We start from the raw sequence: 18,724 nt of genomic DNA, 5'->3' as shown, positions 1-18,724 counted from the left end.
TTTGAATATAATTAATAAATAAGCTTTGGAGTCGCCACCAGAAAAGTATACATTGCACGCTGCCATATGCCAAGAACTGTTACAGAGACTTCACTTTTCAAGGTATTAAATTCATCTAATCCCTCCATGAACCTGTTGGTAGAAAGTACTATCACCGTGGAGGAAAGGAACCTCAGTGGGAACACTGACAGCTAAACGCACAAAAAAAAAACCAAAAAACTAATTTTACAAGCATTCAGCCATGCCCTTGCGTAAGTTAAAAGGAAGCATGAAGTGCATTGGAGATAAGCTAATGAAGCTGTTATACGTGGTAAGAGCTTGGGCTTTGGAGCTCCATCTCACCTGGGCACTGCCATTGTGCACATAGGCTTTTGTGTCCTGTTTTTCTTACCTATATAGTAAAAATAATAATAGCACTTATCTCTTAGGGTCATTAAAAGGACTGCATAAAAAATACCTGTAAGTTCTTAGAATAATTGCTGGCAGATTACCATCATCAGTAGTACCCTGCTGTTTGTTATCAGCATTATCCACATAAGAATTTAGATTTAGTGATTCAGACACAGGTTTTCTGTCAACAAACAACGTTTGTGTTACGGATAGAAGGGTAGCCCATTAACCCCCAATTTACCATGCCTCATTCTAAGTAGATGTGATTTTCCAATCAAAGCTGATAAACCAAATTATGTTTTGTAAATGTGGAGAAAACAAAAGAGTTTATATTGTTAGTTCAGAACATAAAACTTGCAAATGTGTTTTTTATCCTAATTGTGAATCCTAGTGCTGTCCTTGACTCTTCAGTTTTTCCATCCTAAAGTTCAGGTTAGGAAAAAAAAAACTTGGACAGTGTCTAGTCTGTAACAACTAACTATGTAGTCTAGTAGCTATTATTTGATGTTTTGACTAAACTAAGAATTTGTTCAAAGTAACCGAAGATTGCAAATACTTAACTGAAGGAGTCCAGTTCCCTCCCTCCCTTTTTGCAATTCTATGTGCAAAGCTACCTGTTCTATTTTGTTTTGTTTTCAGTTTTAATGACTACCTGTAAAGTTTTGAATCATGTCTGACATCAAGAGTGCATTTTGCTTATATAAACAGTTCTATGTTTTGAAATCTTGGTGGTCTTCTTATAGTTTGAAGGCGGTGAATCACTATCCAGTGGAAATTTGTGCCAGAGGTCCCGGCCCAGTAGTGACCTAAATAACAGCACTGTTCAGTCTCCGGCTCACCTGAAGGTCCAGCGAAGTATCTCAGCAAACCAGAAGCAACGGCGCTTCAGTGATCATGGTAAGGAACAAGTCCAGTTAGTAAAAAGATTGAGTAGACTGTATTGTAGACTTAGACTAGATTGTAGACTAGATTCTGTACAAACTCATTCACATCTCGTATGCTCCTGACATTCAGTTTTCGCAAACTTAACAATATTGAAAGTTAGATGTAATATCTTTTCAGGGACTGAACTAATTTTTATAACCTACCAGCTTAATCTTGGTTTAGAGCATAAAACATACAGTCTATTTAATAGAGTTTTTGTTTGTGGGAAGAAAATGTTTCGGGTTTTTTTTGTTTTTTTTAGCTAATTGTGCTTTTTTTTTTTTTTTTTTTTTTTTTTATTACAGCTGGTCCAACTATTCCCCCTGCTGTATCCTATACCAAAAGGCCTCAGGCTAACAGTGTGGAAAATGAGCAGAAAGAAGAGTGGGACAAAGACGTGACTCGTAAACTTGGCAGCACCACGGTTGGATCAAAGAGTGAGATGACTGCAAGCCCTCTTGTAGGTCCAGAGAGGAAGAAGTCTTCTACTATTCCAAGTGTGAGTCAGTATTCCAGTGTGTTTCCGTTTGTTGAACTGATTTGTTGTCACCATTTTTAACTATAAAATGATCATATTTTGTCACTTTAAATGTTTCCAAATGAATTGTTTTAAGAACCTGAAAAAAGGCCTAAACTTCTCATCATACAATTTAAGAAAATACTAAAAAGCCTTCTCAAATCAATACTTAATGTTATATTAATGATACATGTACCATTTTGTAATTACAAAAATTACTTTCTTGCTTATATTTCCTGTTTATAACAGTGGGTTAAAGATATATATATATTTTTAATCTTTGTTAGTTGTTCAGTGAGAGCAAGCATACTAGAAATTATATAGGGTAGTAGAAAAGCAGAAAAGAGAAGGAAAGTATAATACAAAAAATAAATTGAAGAATAGAACTGATAACATTTAGATAAAAAGTTACTTGGGAAGAGAAAGAAGCAAAATGAAGTGGGGAAAATATCGAAGAAATAGTAACAAGAAAGGAAGGAAAATCAGAATGGAAACAGAAGCCAAAATGAAAACCTACTTCGGGGCTCATTGAGGTGACAAGTCTAAACATCAAAATCAATTGTTTTTTAAAGTTTAAAACATTGTAGTAGAAGAGCAGATGACTTTAAATGGAAGAAGGTTTGATTGACAATCGATTTTTTTTCAATGGCTGACAAAGGACTAGTGGAACATTCTTAAAGGATTGAAAGGAGAGCACAATTTGGGCCTAGAAATTTATGTCCATCTAAACGTGAAGTATGATAACCATATTCCTGGTCATAAAATGTGTTAGGTGTTTGGCTACGTATAGACTATTTGAAAACACGCCATATCATCTAAGGAAGTATTCTTTAAAGCCCAGTATATCTTTAACCACAAATGGGTGAAGTGTCCTATGCCTCTCATTTTACTTACTTAAATAAAGCTATACTGTTTTTGAATGTAATCATAGATTGCTCAGAGCTTTACATTTTCCACAGTGTCCATCTTGGTACGTGGCTGCTAAGTGCCTTCTCAGAAGGTCTGCTGCGTTTTTTTTAACCTCAGGCGCATCACACCCCTCAGCCTGTGTCACAGCACCCTGAGCCTGTGCAGCTCCCAGCCTCACTCCCACGCACCTCTCCCGGCAATTCTGATGAGTTCTAATGTGTGTCATTGGCTGTCTTGTGTATCCTTGCAGCATACACATCTAAATTTTTAATAGATGCAGCCAGTGTAATGTTCCAAATGGCGGGGCAATTTAGAGAGTAATTATTTTCTACAGCCTCATCAACACCTGGATATTATCCATCTTTAATTTTTTTGGCCACTCTGAAAGGCATCCCTTTATTTTTAATTGATGTTTCCTTGACATCTGGTGACACTGATTACCAAAATGCTCACTATTTGGCTCCTAGCAGAAAAAATTGCCTGCCTCCTACTTGAAAGCCAAAGCTTTTGTTTTGAGGTAGTTTCTCAGGAAGAAGGAACTTGGGCATTTATAATCTCAGCTCTGTATTATTGTAAGAGACTGTTTGAACAAGTGAACTTTTTAACTAGTGACTATTATTTATCAATAAAATGGAATATTATGAAAAATATATAATCTACTCAAATGACATAGCAAGCCTTCTTACTTTCCAGTGAAAAAAGAAGTCATATTTTTTACATGCAGAGATAATTTGGTAGGTGGTAGCCTAATAGTACACTTACTATTTATAAAATTAGAAGCATTTTTAGTCAAATGTAAAAGCCCTTGCTTATAAGTGATTTACTGACAGTATTATTTGAAAATGTAATATATTGATCTCTGGGTAGCAGATGATTTTTAAAACCAGCCAGTTGAAGCTAGGTATGGTAGTTCAAGCCTCTAATCCTAGTTATATAGGAGGCAGAGATTGGGGGAATGCTGTTCAAGGCCAACCAGGCATTTAAAAAAATAAAGGTTGAGATACTGCACTTCAACCGATTTCACAGCGGTGTGCACCTGTTCTCTCAGCTACAGGGAAAGCTCAGTGGCTGACGTGGTACACACCCACCATCCCAGTGACAAGCGCAAGTACAAGTAGGAAGATCACAGCTCAGGCCCAGGCATAAATGTGAGACTAAAGTATGCTATATGCAGAGGAGAATTCCGGAAGTACAATTCCTTTGAAAACCAATTTATAGTGTAACAAACGAATACCAGGAAGCTGAAACATGTTTCATCAAAGAAATGTGGGGCTAAAGGAAGGGGAGAACAGATGAATGGATAGAGGAAAGGAAGGCTAATATAGTTATAATCTTCAATGTACTGATGTGAAAAGGAACCAGTAACTTGAGAATATGGGAGGGGTTGGAATAGATGAGGAGGAGATGATAGAAGATGTGACATTGGTCAAGATGCATATTGTAGTCATAAACGGACATATTGAATTGAAATCCTTTTGTACGACTACTTAAAAATGATAAATAGAAAAAACAAAGTTCAGGTACCAATGACTCACAACTATACTCCTTGCAACCCAGGAGGTCAGGAGTCTGAGATATGAGTATTATGGTTCAAAGCCAGCCTGAACAGCAAAGTCTGTGAGACTTTGTTTTAAAATTTTATTGTAAAGGTGATATACAAGGAGGCTGCAGTTATGTAAGTTAGGTAATGAGTGTATTTCTTTTTGAATAGTGTCACCTTCTCCTCCTTCATTTTCTCCCAGTTTTCCCTTCCTAACCCCCCTCCCTCCCAGGTTGTATGATTCATTTCCAACATGTGAGAATCTTTCACCAAAGAACCAGAAGTACAGCTATAGCTCAAGTGGTAGAGCACCAGCCTTGAGCAAAAAAGCTAAGGGACAGTGCCCAGGTTCTAAGTTCAAGCCCTAGTACCAGCATAAACAAACGTATAGGTAAGTGAGGGAATAGTCAGTACAGAAAGGGGCTGGAGGCATGTCTCAGATAATTCACTGCCTAGGCCACTCTTGAGTTCAATCTCCAGCACCATTACCACTACTAAAACCAAAAACCTGGCCCGTTGATAGGAAGTTTCAAGTTAAAAAATGAAATAGATGAATGTAAATAAGTTTTGTTGGTTACTTGGCAGAATCATCTGTTTCATTATTCATCATCTACAACCATTATCCATTCATTACAAATGAGTACTACTGTTTATAAGGGAACTTAGAACTCTTCTTGTAATATGGATCAAGAACAACAATTTTCTATAATAGAAATTTCTGTCCAAAATTACATTAATGGTATTGATTTTAAAAAATTTAACTTAAAAAAAGCTTCACTGTCCTGTTCCTGATGAAATCTGGTGTGCTATTGACTCACTTCCAACTACAGAGTTGCCTGTGCCTGTCTCTATCGCCAGTTCATAAGAAAGTTACTTCTTTGTACGTGATAATCATAGTGAATAGCAAATTTGCATTCATGGTATTTACTAAATAAGTAGATTATAGCTGCTCTTGCCACAGAGATTAAAAAATGAGTAATAATATCAAAAAAAAAAAAAGAAAGTTACTTCTAGCTGCTACTATATGATTAGAAGCTAAAACTTTAAAGCCGGGCACTGGTGGCTCACACCTATAATCCTAGCTACTCAGGAGGCTGAGATATGAGAATCACAGTTCAAAGCCACCTAGGCAGGAAAGTCCATGAGACTCTTATCTACAATTAACCACCTGAAAACCGGAAGTCGTTCTGGAGAGAGCTCAAGGCCATGCCCAGGCCCAGAGTTCAAGCCCCACAATCAACCAAAAAAAAAAAAAGAAGCAGCTAAAACTTTAATGAATTTTTTTATGCTGTGCTTTTTAGTCTTAAAATCTAAATATGAGAATGAAGGAGAAGAGACAATCATGTTAATGTAAGATTCTAAACAATGAAAATCCTGCTATTACTTTTGTTCAAATCATTAGCAGCTTAACTACATTTCCTTGACTTTTCACGAATAGGGTTAGCAGTTTTCAAATTGCTTTTTCCTTTTTCCTTCTTAAAGAACAACACATATTCTGGAGGCAGCATGGCGAGGAGGAATACATATGTCTGTGAAAGGACCACAGATCGGTACACGACATTGCAGAACGGGAGAGACAGCAGGTGGTGGTCATGATGCCAAGTACCTTTGCCATTGTTCTACCCCAGTAGATGTACTTAAATGCCCATAGCTAAGTAGATCAGGGGAATGGAAATACAAAGCAGTCAGATTGCATCCTACCTTCCTCACAAGGGCACATAAAGCACATGTTTTAATTGTAAGACATGCAAATATAAATGTATCTTCCTTGGACCCTTTAGGCTAGATTGCTAGAGAATGATTTCTTTCCAACTAAATGCTAATCTGTGTGTAGCTCCTTGAGTTTAGTAAATCTGTTGCTTCATGATATGAGTTAAAAGTATTTTGATAATATTTCTAGAGAATAATTTTAATATGTTTATGCATTCCTAATAGAAATTTTGGACAACGGGTTGCCATACACATCATATAAAATTCATTTAGAGAAGTGAAAAATGTCTCTAGTCATAATAATCTTACCTGAAACTGTCATACATCCACAAAAAAAAATCATGCCTTCTCAGGTTCACATATCCAGAGCTTTTCAGTGGAAAGTAGTGATAAATTGTCCCTGTACACTTTTTTGGAGATTTTTTTTATTAGCATAGATCCCACTCCTTCTTTGTCCCCATCCACTGGTTCCCCTTATACACTTTTAGCAAGAATATTAATGTTTTCATTAGTCACTAATATCCCCCCTGATGTTTTATATCAGCTGCTTTAGCTGTAAAAAGAAGTTCTCATCAGTTTAGATTCCCCAATTTTAGTAAACTGTACCTTTTCTTCCCTTACGTTGAAAGCCTTACGGAGATGTCTGCGAGCAGCATGTCTTCTGCGGGCTCTGCTGTAGCCTCTGCTGGCCCTTCAGCTCGACCTCGCCATCAGAAGTCCATGTCCACTTCTGGCCATCCTATTAAAGTTACACTGCCAACCATTAAAGATGGCTCTGAAGCATACCGGCCTGGGTAACAACATTTCATTTCTTAATGATTAAGTGTTGTGGTGCGAATCTATAGTCCTAGCACTTAGAAGGCAAATGCAGGAGGATCATGCGTTCCGGGCCTGCCTGTGTTATGTAGTAAGACCTTGTTTTTTTAAAAATAACAAAAAAAAGAGCTTTCTGAAAACAGTGTTTGTGGCAGAAGAAAAGTTTAATTTTACCGTACAATTAGAATGTACTTTAGCTGTTACCACTATAATGTTGTTTTATAATTTAAATCGTTTTAGAGCATTTTATTTTAAATTCATCTTTAAAGTATTGCTGCCTAACTTACCATCTAATTAAACTGAAGTTTTAGTTGTTGTTACTTAAACATACACACAAAAACATAATAAGATCTGGCTCCTATCATATAGTTGCCATTATTATCAGTGAAACAGATGAAATCAAAGAACCTACTCAGGTCTTTTGTTCTAGATTTTATCTGTTTTAAAGTTTTCTCAAATTCAGAACGTCCAAACATTTTAACTGTTTGATAATTAGATCTTATAGTCATTTTCATAGTGCCACAGAACACTGTGCCATCATTGGGCTTAACTTACAGGTAGGAAATGATTTTGTTCAAAGGCTTTAGGTGGTGGTGGTGGTGGTGGTGGTCTTGGGGCTTGAACTCAGAGCCTGGGTGCTATCCCTGATCTTTGCACTCAAGGCTGATACTCTACCACTTTGACCCACAGCGCCATTTCCAGCTTTCTGGTGGTTAATCGATGAGAAGAGTCTCACAGATTTTTCTACCTGGGCTGGCTTCAAACCATGATCCTCAGATCTCAGCCACCTGAGTAGCTAAGATCACAGGCATGAGCCACCAGTACCCAGCTCAAACACTTTCTGATAAAGCATAAAATTTATGTACTACATTGCTAAGTAGTTTTAAGTTAAAGGATTTAAATTGAGTGTCTCTTTATCTAAAACTCTTAGGCTCAGAGCATTTTGAATTTCAGTTTTGCAGATTGTTAACATTTGCATATGCCTGTTAGATCTTTGATATGCAACCTAAGTTTGAACATGAAATTCATGTCTGCTTCTTAAATACCTTATACTTAATAACCCAAAGGTAATTTTATTTTAATTATTTATTTTAATTGCCATCAGTATTTTCAGTGTGTCTTCATTTTTATGGTGACTAACACCATGAGGGTCAGGTAAGGAATTTTCCACTTGTGAGTGAAAACGTCCCCTGTCATTATTCATATATCTTAATTTGTCCCAGCAGTACAACCCAGAGAGTGCCTGCTGCTTCTCCATCTGCTCATAGTATTAGTGCCACCACTCCAGACCGGACCCGGTTTCCCAGAGGGAGCTCAAGCCGCAGCACTTTCCATGGGGAGCAGCTCCGTGAACGACGGAGTGCTGCTTATAATGGGCCACCTGCCTCACCGTCCCATGAAACAGGTGCATTTGCACACGCCAGAAGGGGAACCTCTACTGGTCTAATAAGCAAAATCACGTCCAAGTTTGTCCGCAGGTCAGTACCAGCACACCATTGTATTTTGTGTTAGCCATTAAAAAGGAAATTTGGAGATGTACTCTTCTCTTTGCAGTGATTTTTCCAAAATGGTTCCATACCATTTTATTAGTGTCTTCTTTTACAGAAGTTGTAGGGGGAAAAAAATCCAGAAAGACAAAAATCTTTGTCTTAAAGAGCAGAAAAAGAAAACTGGACAAAATGAAAACTGAAAAGGCAAAAACCTGATGGCAAAGACTTATTTCATTTTGTTCATTCTTAGCACCACAAAAAGAAAAAAGATAGAAAACAAGGCCCTTTACAAGATTGCAGTTGCCTAGAATATAGTCCCAAGCCCTTGCAGAGACCTCTGAGGATTTTTGTAGTCTCCTGCCCATTCTGGCTTTATCCCTTTCTCTCCTTCCTCTTAGTGGTTCCACCCCATCATGCAGGTGCCTCACTGAACTGGAGCATACCAGGCACACTTGTTCTGAGCATTGCACTTGGATTCTCCTTGGAATCCTCTGCCTCAAATACCTGCCTAGCTTACTTCTTCTGTACCAAGCTTTATTATTTTCTAACCGTAGCTTATTCTTATATAGAGAACAGCCTATTGAGTTGCATATATTGCTATAGATAACCTTTTTAACTTGTACTTTTTCAAGAGCCAGCTATATCTTCTGTATTCCTGCTTGCCTCCCACCAGGGCTACTTTTAACAAACTTAATGGACTACTTGAAACAATTGCCATATAGCACCCAGCTAAGCAGGAACAAGGGGCAGTTGCCATTTCCAGTAATTATAGCCAAGGAAATCGAGTCTAAAACAGAAATTTCACTCCTGATGCATTAAGTTTAGCAGCGGAACAGTGAGTTATGAGGCATAAAAGCCCAGTGAGACTTTGCTAGCAAAGGCATTTACCTTAGCCTCAGGAAAGTACATTTAAATATAAGAATACATTTTATTATTCTTTCAATTCTGACAGAATAAAGTGCTGAGAGGCATCAGATATATTTTTTGTGGGGGAGGGGGGCCGTAGGGCCTGAACTCTGGGCCTGGGCGCTGTCCCTCAGCTCTTCAGCTCAAGGCTAGCGCTCCACCACTTGAGCCACAGTGACATTTCCAGCTTTTTCTGCTTAGGTGGAACTGAGGAATGGAACCAGGGCCTCATGCATGCAAGGCAAGCGCTCTACCACTGAGCCACCTTCTCAGCCCCAGATATCATTTTTAATAACCATTTCAGTTTTAGAGTTTGTAGTGAGTAAGTATTTTACTTGATAGAATGGAATTTTATTCCTCTTGTATTCATTTTACATAGAATGGCTAAAACATTAAGACAAAAACCTTAAAGATTTAAGTTGATCATTTTTCTCATTACTTAAACTACCTTAGTAAACTACCTTAGTATTTTAGTTGATTTGTAATTTGATGATCCTGTGTAGATGTTTAATTACCTTTGAAAATGACAAAAATGTCAAAAGTTTAGACTTTTAAAATACCAAATATATTTAATACAGTACAGTTAGTACTGTGTTCTTGATTTCATAGGTTGTTATCTAGGTAAGATTGGTGGTTTTTTTTTTAAGATTGAATCCATGTTTTTATACTCACCTGCTTAGACAGGCTGTATTTCTTGTGCATGAATTACTATCATAACTTCTAAAAACAGTTGGTTGCTTATTTGAAAATTGGTTTTTATTTTTAGAAATACCTATATGTTCAGTATTATTTCTTCTTTTTTGTTGTAATTTCTATTTAAGTAGTTCTACTACGGGGTTACCATTCAACAGTTCAGTTTATAAGTATAATGCACCTTTTTTCAATATTATTTTCCCCATCCCTCCCAATCTTAAGCTTTATTCATAACTACAATAACAATTTATTTTCTCTCTTGAGCAACTACTAAAATTATATGTAGTAAAAAATATGAAGTTATGAATCTTGCTGTAAAAATTACTAAATAATTTTAACCTTAGATTATGCTAAACAAAGCAAAAAGATAAATTATTACATTGAAGCCATGGCTAGGAATTGGAAGATATATAAAAAGCTGTACTCCATGCCAGCCTATATCTTCTCTTGATAGTAGTAAGTAGAGTTAATGATTGTAATGTGGCTCTGATGAAAAACATAAGAAATAGTATTTGACTAGTAATAGAAAATTGTCATAGTAGAAGTTCATTCAACAAGGTGATTTAAAAATTACCTTAGATGTAGGTTTTATCGGTATAGACCTTCACTTTTATCATTAAAATCCATCTTCGTTTTGTTTTGAGGGATCCAAGTGAAGGCGAAGCCAGTGGCAGAACGGACACCTCAAGGTGAGGAATTGTCATTTATTCTTGGCTGCTGGGTTAGTGAGGGAGCTGTGCATGGGATGCTGCCATCAGACAGCATGCATGAGCAGAACTCATACTTTCTATCTTTATATATCAGAGTGATGGTTCTAATGCTGCCTTGCATTTAATTAAGTTTATCAACTGTACGCTTGTGTTTTCTTAACATTACTTTGAATTGTTTGCTTGATAAGTCTTTGTTTCTACAGAATCTGACATAGTGGAGAAATTATAGCCTAACTGTCCTGTTCCTTTTCTCAGTAATTGGATGTAACTAAAATTAGTCTAAGTCAAATAACGCAAATAACATGGAACACTGAGGTACTAAATATGTAGGAAGAACTGATATTAGTGATATATTTTGTCTGAACAGTCTTAGATCATATTTCACGAACTATCCTGCTGTCGTATGTTCTGTGGAGTTTTTTGGTATTCAGACTCAAGTCATAATTAGAATCATAGGGACTTGATTTAAAAACAGCCACCACCACAACAAAGGCTACTAGTCTTGTATGATTTCCTTCCTAAATAAGTGAGATAGGTTAACAAGTTAAAATTGCAACATGCTCATGGCTCACACCTGTAATCCTAACTGCTCGGAAGATTAAGATCTGAGGATCACACTTTGAAGCCAGCCAGGCAGGAAAGTGTATGAGATTCATATCTTCAATTAACCATGGAGGAAAAAAAAAAAAACAGAAGTGGAGCTGTGGCTCAAATGGTAAAGCCTTGAGCAAAACAGCAGGGACAGCTCTCAGGCTCGCTGAATTCAAGCACTAGAACCTACACGCACACACACACACACACACACACACACACACACACACACACAACATGTATCTTTATTTGGAAAATTTCCCAACAAAATTAATTAATTACAGAGAATTCTTTTCTATATGATAGCTAATTATTCATTTCACCTTGCTCTGATTATTTGAAATACCTTTTTGGGTTCTATAGTGTGAAATACCTGCATAAGCAAAATTCAGTGAAATAAATTCATTTAACAAATATGTGTTAATATCTACTCTGGGCCCAGCATAATTCAGGATGCCTGAGATATGACAGGAAATGAAATAGACCATTTTAAATCTGACCCTCCTGGAAGTGTATATTCAGACTGTGATAGGTATAGGAAAAATACAGAGTAGGGTAAGGAGATGTGTTCCATGGTAAGATTGGACTCAGGATGCAAGAGGAGGCCTCGGGGGAAAAAATAAACTGTAAAGGAATTAGCCATCTGCAGCCGTCTTGAGGAGAGGCATTCATGGCAGAGGGAACTGCCTGTGCAGAAGACTGAAAACAAGAGCATAGCCCCGGTGGTCAAGGAATAACAGCCCGTGTGGTCAAGGAACGGCGTGGAGGCCAGTGAGTCCAGGCAGGAGTGAGTAGGGTGGAGAATAGTAGATGAGGATGGGAGGGGGCAGTTGGGGGAAGTCGGGTGCAGCCTGGTAGTCTGTTGTAAGGATGTCTTTAATAAAGTGGGAAATTATTGGAGGTTATTGACACATGCTGTGTGATATGACTTCTTCACATAATTGCAATGTAGCGTTCTTTCTTTCTCATTATTATGAGGTATAAACAGTGCTCTTTCCCTGAATAGGCATTTCATCCTCCTGCTTGAGAAGGACAGAAAAAAATAAAAAGAATTTTTTTCTTGGTATTTCAAAATTGTGTTTCACAAACAAAATACTAGTGTTTCCAGCTTTGTGCATGTGCGTCTGTATTCGGAAAATGGAGAATCTGTTTTTACAAACTTGAAGAAGGAAATGCAGAAAGAACGTGGAAAAACTACTAAGCTGTTCACATTCAGCTACAAATTTGTTTTCCACAAAGAAAAGACACTAATTTGGGGATGGGGATATGGCTCGAGTGGTAAAGAGCCTACCTAGCAAGCACAAAGCCCTGAGTTCAAACCCTAGCCCTCCCCTCCCCCATAAAAAAATACTACTTTATAGTGAAGATACTAAAAGTCAAAAGAGTTCATGTTTTTGCAACTATACAATAAAGAACTCTTTGTGTCTATCTTAGAGTAGACGACAGATTGGGTGCTTTTGTTAGGCACTGAATTACGATGATCTAGATATGAAATGTTTTGCTATCTTTGCTGAGTGGAATTTTTGTTTTTATTCTTTGCCTTTGCCCTCCTTTTCCAGAAGCACAACAGGGGAGCCCAAAGAAAGAGACAAAGAAGAGGGCAAGGATTCCAAGCCACGTTCTTTGCGGTTCACGTGGAGTATGAAAACCACTAGCTCAATGGACCCTAATGACATGATGAGAGAAATCCGGAAAGTGTTAGATGCAAATAACTGTGATTATGAACAAAAAGAGAGGTTTTTGCTTTTCTGTGTCCACGGAGATGCAAGACAAGACAGCCTCGTGCAGTGGGAGATGGAGGTTTGCAAGCTGCCACGACTGTCACTTAATGGAGTCCGTTTCAAGCGAATATCTGGGACATCTATTGCCTTTAAGAACATTGCATCCAAAATAGCAAACGAGCTTAAGCTGTAAAGAAATCTAAATTTACAGGACCAGGGAAGATGCACCCATGTCTGAGGTACAGTTTTTGAATGTACTGGTAATGCCTAATGTGGTCTGCCTACGAACCTCCCTGTGTAGAACTGCCCTTAATGCAATAAGGTTATACATAGTTATGAACTTTAAGATTAAAGTCAGTATGAACTGTAATAAATATCTAGCATAAAAAGTAGGGTCACATGTACAGGTGAGTATACTGTGTATTTCTGTTCATTTTCTGTTCATAGAGTTGTATAATAAAATATGATTGCTTAAAAATTTGTACAGTTGTCTAGATTTCTGCACATAAATGTATGTTTAATGCTTTGAGTTGAAGAATCTCTTTTCTTTTTATTTACAGTCTGGTGGGTTTTTTTTTTTTTAATTCTTACCTCCATCATGCAATTTTGAAAATTGTGTCTAGGATGACAGAAATAGTCTCCACAGTTTTAGCATGAACTTTATAAAATTATTTTAAATCATATTTAAATTGAAACCAGAAGCTGATACATAGATCAGCTTTACTATACATGGAACTAATCTTGCTTATCTTTGCTCTTAGCCTTGTCCTTGAACAAGGTTTAGTTGAAAAGATACAAAATGTTTACAGTGTTGGCACTTAGACTTTTTAAAGTAAAGTACATGAAAATAATAGCTTTGCTTTAAGCTAACTTAGAAGTACTGGGGGGAAAATTAAATCAATACCAGGTTTCTTTTGAACTTTGGAGTGTTTTCTGACCCACTGCTAATTATAGCAGTAAAATTGAAAAGAATCAATACTTCATCTGGCTGTGATAATGTACACTGTCACTTAGGTTTGCTGCCTTCAGAATACCGCAGTGTAATTGCGGAAATACAATAATATTGGGACTGTTTCATAGCACAAACTCATCTTTACAGTGTTGATCAATGCATCAGTTAAGAAATAATGCCACCTCAGGAATTAACTGGCATTGGGAACATTTGCCTCATTCTCCCCCCATCCTCTTCATCCACCCTTCTGCTGTAATATCTGTAAGTACTTAAAAGACTTGTGAGCAAACCATACTATTTATAACAGTGTATTATTGGTTTATGCTTGTGGGTTGTTCGGTTTGTTCCCATGTAACCCATTTGTTTTAAATACTTTGCCAGATTTCTTGTGTTTATTCCCCATCTTCATGCCTATAATGTGCAGCTTCAAAATTGGGCATTTATGCCTTCTTTTCTTTCATAACTAGTGATATGTGCTATGTAAAGCCACTAGTAAAGGTACATTTTAATACTTGTTATTTTATACTGAATTAGCCTTGGAGGTTGACTGTGCAATGTTATTTAATGTTGTAATTACTGTAATATCAACATATGGGCCCCATCTGCACACTCCTACATAATAGAAAGTGTATTTAAATTTTATCAGTTTAAAGAAAAATAAAGCTGTACTAAATGCTGTAACCTACAGTGGAAAGCTCTAAGTGTAGGTGATGTGCCATTCTGTAATGGCTTCCAGACTAAGGTGATTTTACCTTCTGTACCGTACTGTGATGTAGCTTTCTTCTGTAACATTCTGTTCTAAAATGAAGTGTATTCTTGCCTTAGCAAAGGGTAATGTTTGAGAAAACAAAGCAAAACTGTGTAGCCCCTTTTTAACTTAGTGTTCATTCAAAAGAATTGATGCAAATCTTTATTCACTTTCACTGGTGCACACGGGAATTTTACTTGAACATTTCTCATAATAAAGCACTTGTCTTTTGCTCTTTATCAGAATGTGAGTTACCTGTTTGCTAGTACAAAACTATTCTGCATGGGGAGTTTCTTTTTTTTTTTTTTTTTTTTGGGTCCGGTCATGGGGCCTGAACTCTGGGCCTGGGCACTGTCCCTCAGCTCTTCAGCTCAAGGCTAGCGCTCTACCACTTGAGCCACAGTGCCACTTCCGGCTTTTTTCTTTTTACTTACGTGGTGCTGGGAATCGAACCCAGGGCCTCAGGCATACAAGGCAAGCACTCTACCACTGAGCCACCTTCCCAGCCCCGGGGAGTTTCTTTTTTATGTTCTAAGTTTAGTTTGTGAGGGATGAAGCTATGTAGGTTTCTAAAATGTCATTACAAGAAAAAATGTTAATCTTTTTACCAAAATTCCAACCATTGAAATACTTTTAAAAAATAGAAATCATGCCATTTCAAACATAGAAGCTAATTTTTTTAATGTTTCCTCTAGCCAATCTTCTGTTTTATGTAAAGGAATTTTACTTCTATAAACAGAGATGGACTCTTGATATTTACTTTATATATTCCATTTTATGTGTTTATGACAACATAAATTATTCTTTTGAAGCCTTAGAAGGATTTTAAGTATTTTTGCATAAATAACCATCAGTTATGTTCTCTCTGTTATCTATCAGTATTTCCTTGGCTTCTGGGGAAACACTATTTCATATAATGTCTCTTATATCCAGATAACTTTTGTAGAAAATGGGATACGTATCAACATCTGCAAATTCAGCAAAGAAAAACAGTAAGATAAAATATACTCTAGAACCTTGATCCAGTAATATTATATCAGGTAGAATTTTATTTAAAACTTTAAGGCTTTATTCTGAGGTGGTTTCTGCCATAAGAACCATTTCATAAAGCGAACAACAAAAATAATAGAATGCATGAAGCATCTGTAGACTCATGATTCTATCAGCCTGCATAAAATAAGCAAGATGATCTGTGGGTGTCAAGGTAGCTTAAGATATGTGATTGGTACCACTCCAAGATTTTGATCCATTTGGGAAGATAGACTGTAAACCTGTGTACAATAATGGAAGAGTGTGAGGAAACCCAGACAATAGATGCTGTGGAAATACACCCAATGTTACAGTGAAAGTTAATAACAGATTTTACCAATGATGATTGCAGCCTCAGCTTAGTCTTGCTAGAAGAGAGCAGTAAGCATCAATTGTAAAAAAGTAAATCATTAATTCAGCAAGCTTATTGGGACGATTGTACATCAGATTCTAAGTTCTAGTAAAGTATCGATGAGAAAAATCTTCAATAGAAATTTCTAAGCTTGCTTACAGCTAGAGTCAAGAAGATCTTTTTCACAGTTTATTAAGTTTTAAAAGTGTATGAAATAGCACACAGAGGAGTGGTTAATACAGGATAAAAAGTTTGAGAGATAAAAATGAATCAAGACATGAGTAGGATTTGAGGACTGTAAAAAAAAAGACAGGTGGAAAGACCTGGTGTCAGTGGCTTATGCCTATAATCCTTGCTACTCAGGAGGCTGAGATCTGAGAATTGCATTTCAAGGGTAGCCTAGGCAATCAAGTCCCTAAGAGTGTTATCCCCAGTTAACCACCAAAAAGCTGGACGTGGAGTTGTGGCTAAGTTGTGTATCACTAGCCTTCAGCACAAAGGCTCAGTGCCCTAAGTTCATAAGTTCAAATTCAAGACCTGGGACCAGTCCCCTACCCCCCAACGCACACACACACACACACACACACACACACACACACACAAATAGACCACTGGATGGCTGAGGAAACTTCCTGACATTCAATATTTTAACTTGTATGTCAAGACGTTTACTTTCCTATAACATGGAGTAACAAATACCAGACTTACCCTCTCACCTAAAAACAATGAAAAGAACACATCAAATACATGCCGTCACAGCTTCATCAAAATGAAAGCCATGTTTTCCAGGTGCTGGATATCAGTCTGTGGAGGGAAGTGGGCCCCATGATTGACATGGTTCTCTGTCTTGAAAATATATACATTGTGTGACTGAAAGGGTGAACCTGAGTGAAGCCTAGCATTCTCCTTGATTAAGTCAACACAGAGCGACTAGGGAGGCTAGAGTCTGCAGGGCAGAATAGTAGAAGGGAGAGGGCTATACCAAAGTGTACTCCAGAGACCCATATCCATGCATGTGGAAAACCTTGAGACAAGTGAAACACTTGAAGTATTAGAATAATCATCAGATCTCATGCAAAAGTAATGCCTGCGCCAACCAGAAAACCTCAGAAACCATGGGCCAGTGGGAATACTACTGGAAAGTTTGCCTCACTCATGGGACTGCAGTAGCCCTTGCCTTCATACTGTTATTCTGCTTAACAAAGCATTGTCTAGGAGCATTAATGTGTCTAAGTAATTCATTTGCCAGAAAAAAAAACCTGAAGAACAATTGTAAGACTATAAATGTACCTTAGAACAAGGCAACATTTGGCATATGTAGCATCCATTGGAGGTTATTCTACATGCAAATATGCAAGAAAATACAATCCCTAATGGGGGAAAGAGTCAATTTATAACTAACCCAGAAATGGTAGATGTGGGAAAAGTTCGTAGATTAGGACATTAAAACAATTATGACTGCATGTTCAGCAAGAGGAAAGATTATATTAAGCGGAGAAGTGAGTGATATGAAAAACAATTCAGACACCTAGAAATGGATATTTTAGTTCCTGAAAGAACATGCTGGATGGAATTAGAAGGAGAAGCAACAATGGGAGACTTGAAGGCAATTGTAGAAACTATCCAACGTGAAACAGGAAAAAACATCTGGAACCATAAGCCCACAGAAGCAAACACCAGTGACAAAGCAAATACCACTTTAAAGGTTGTTTTAAAGTCATGGTTAAAATAGAGCTAGGGGAAGGGGTAATAAAGGTACACAGATAAGAATAATGATCAACTTCTTGTCAGGAACAATGCTAGCCAGAAAAATTTGCAAAAAATAAAGCTATCCAACTAGGATTCTATACTCAGATAAAATATCTTCCCCAATACACATGAAAATGTTTGAAAATATACACTTGAGTTTTATCATCAGCAGACTTAAAAGACTTGCAATTTACCATAAATGTTAAATCTTCCAAGCAGAAGGAAAAAAAAAATCCCAGATGGAAATCTGCATCTACTCAAAAGAGTAACTGACAGTGAAACTATGGTTATAGTAAAAATAATATTGTAAAATATCTAACACATAAAAGTGAAATGTGTTGCAAAACAGCACAAAAGCCTGAATGTTTTTGCAAAATCTGTATACTATTGTCTATTATGGTTTAACATTTTAAGATGGATGATAAGCTAGAGGTATACTATACACCTTAAACCATTCCTAAAAATACACAAATCACAGCTATGAGCCAACAGAGGTTAAAATGAAGTATTGTTGATGCTCTTGGATTTCCAGTTATATAAAAAGCTGTGCACAGCTAAAGAGAGAACAGACTGAAGAGACAGTCTACAGAAGGGGAGGGAATATTTACAAATTATTTATCTCATAGAGTTAATATCCAAAATATGTAAGAAACTCAAAGGATAGAGGACAACACAATCTCAAAATGGGCAAGGGATTCAAATAACACTTTTTTTTTTTCAAAAGAAGGCATCCATATGGTCTATAATTAGTACGTGAAAAAAATGGTCACCATTACTAATCAGGGAAATGAGATTAAAACCAAAATACATCTTAATGAGCACTGTCAAAAAGATAAGTGTTGCCAGGTGTGGGTGTACTCATGCCTGTAATCCTAGGATTACAGGCATGTAATTCTGAGATATGAGGATTGCAGTTTGAAGCTAGCTGGGAAGAAATTTCCCTGTGAGACTCCTACCTCCAATTAACCACCAGAAAA

General features: G+C 37.0%; 1 protein-coding gene across 3 annotated transcripts in view; it reads left to right on the top strand.

Annotated features, from left to right (window-relative positions):
• The window catches only part of Mark1 (microtubule affinity regulating kinase 1), a 96,383-nt gene extending 81,527 nt beyond the window's left edge, over nucleotides 1–14,856 (top strand). Inside the window, exons 12-18 of one of the 3 annotated variants that reach the window (XM_042682221.1) lie at nucleotides 1,134–1,287; nucleotides 1,620–1,813; nucleotides 5,763–5,863; nucleotides 6,620–6,784; nucleotides 8,033–8,284; nucleotides 10,540–10,584; nucleotides 12,756–14,856. In XM_042682221.1, coding sequence (XP_042538155.1) covers nucleotides 1,134–1,287; nucleotides 1,620–1,813; nucleotides 5,763–5,863; nucleotides 6,620–6,784; nucleotides 8,033–8,284; nucleotides 10,540–10,584; nucleotides 12,756–13,110 — 1,266 coding nt within the window. In that variant the 3' untranslated portion in view covers nucleotides 13,111–14,856. Of the gene's footprint in view, nucleotides 1–1,133; nucleotides 1,288–1,619; nucleotides 1,814–5,762; nucleotides 5,864–6,619; nucleotides 6,785–8,029; nucleotides 8,285–10,539; nucleotides 10,585–12,755 lie in introns of all 3 variants that reach the window. The other 2 variants (XM_042682220.1, XM_042682222.1) reach the window with 2 other exon arrangements.
• The last annotated feature ends 3,868 nt before the right edge of the window (nucleotides 14,857–18,724 follow it).

Source organism: Dipodomys spectabilis, unplaced genomic scaffold, assembly GCF_019054845.1.
Source record: "Dipodomys spectabilis isolate Male_0828 unplaced genomic scaffold, ASM1905484v1 ptg000069l, whole genome shotgun sequence".
Lineage (NCBI taxonomy): Eukaryota > Metazoa > Chordata > Mammalia > Rodentia > Heteromyidae > Dipodomys > Dipodomys spectabilis.
This window is presented reverse-complemented; position numbering and strand designations above follow the sequence as displayed.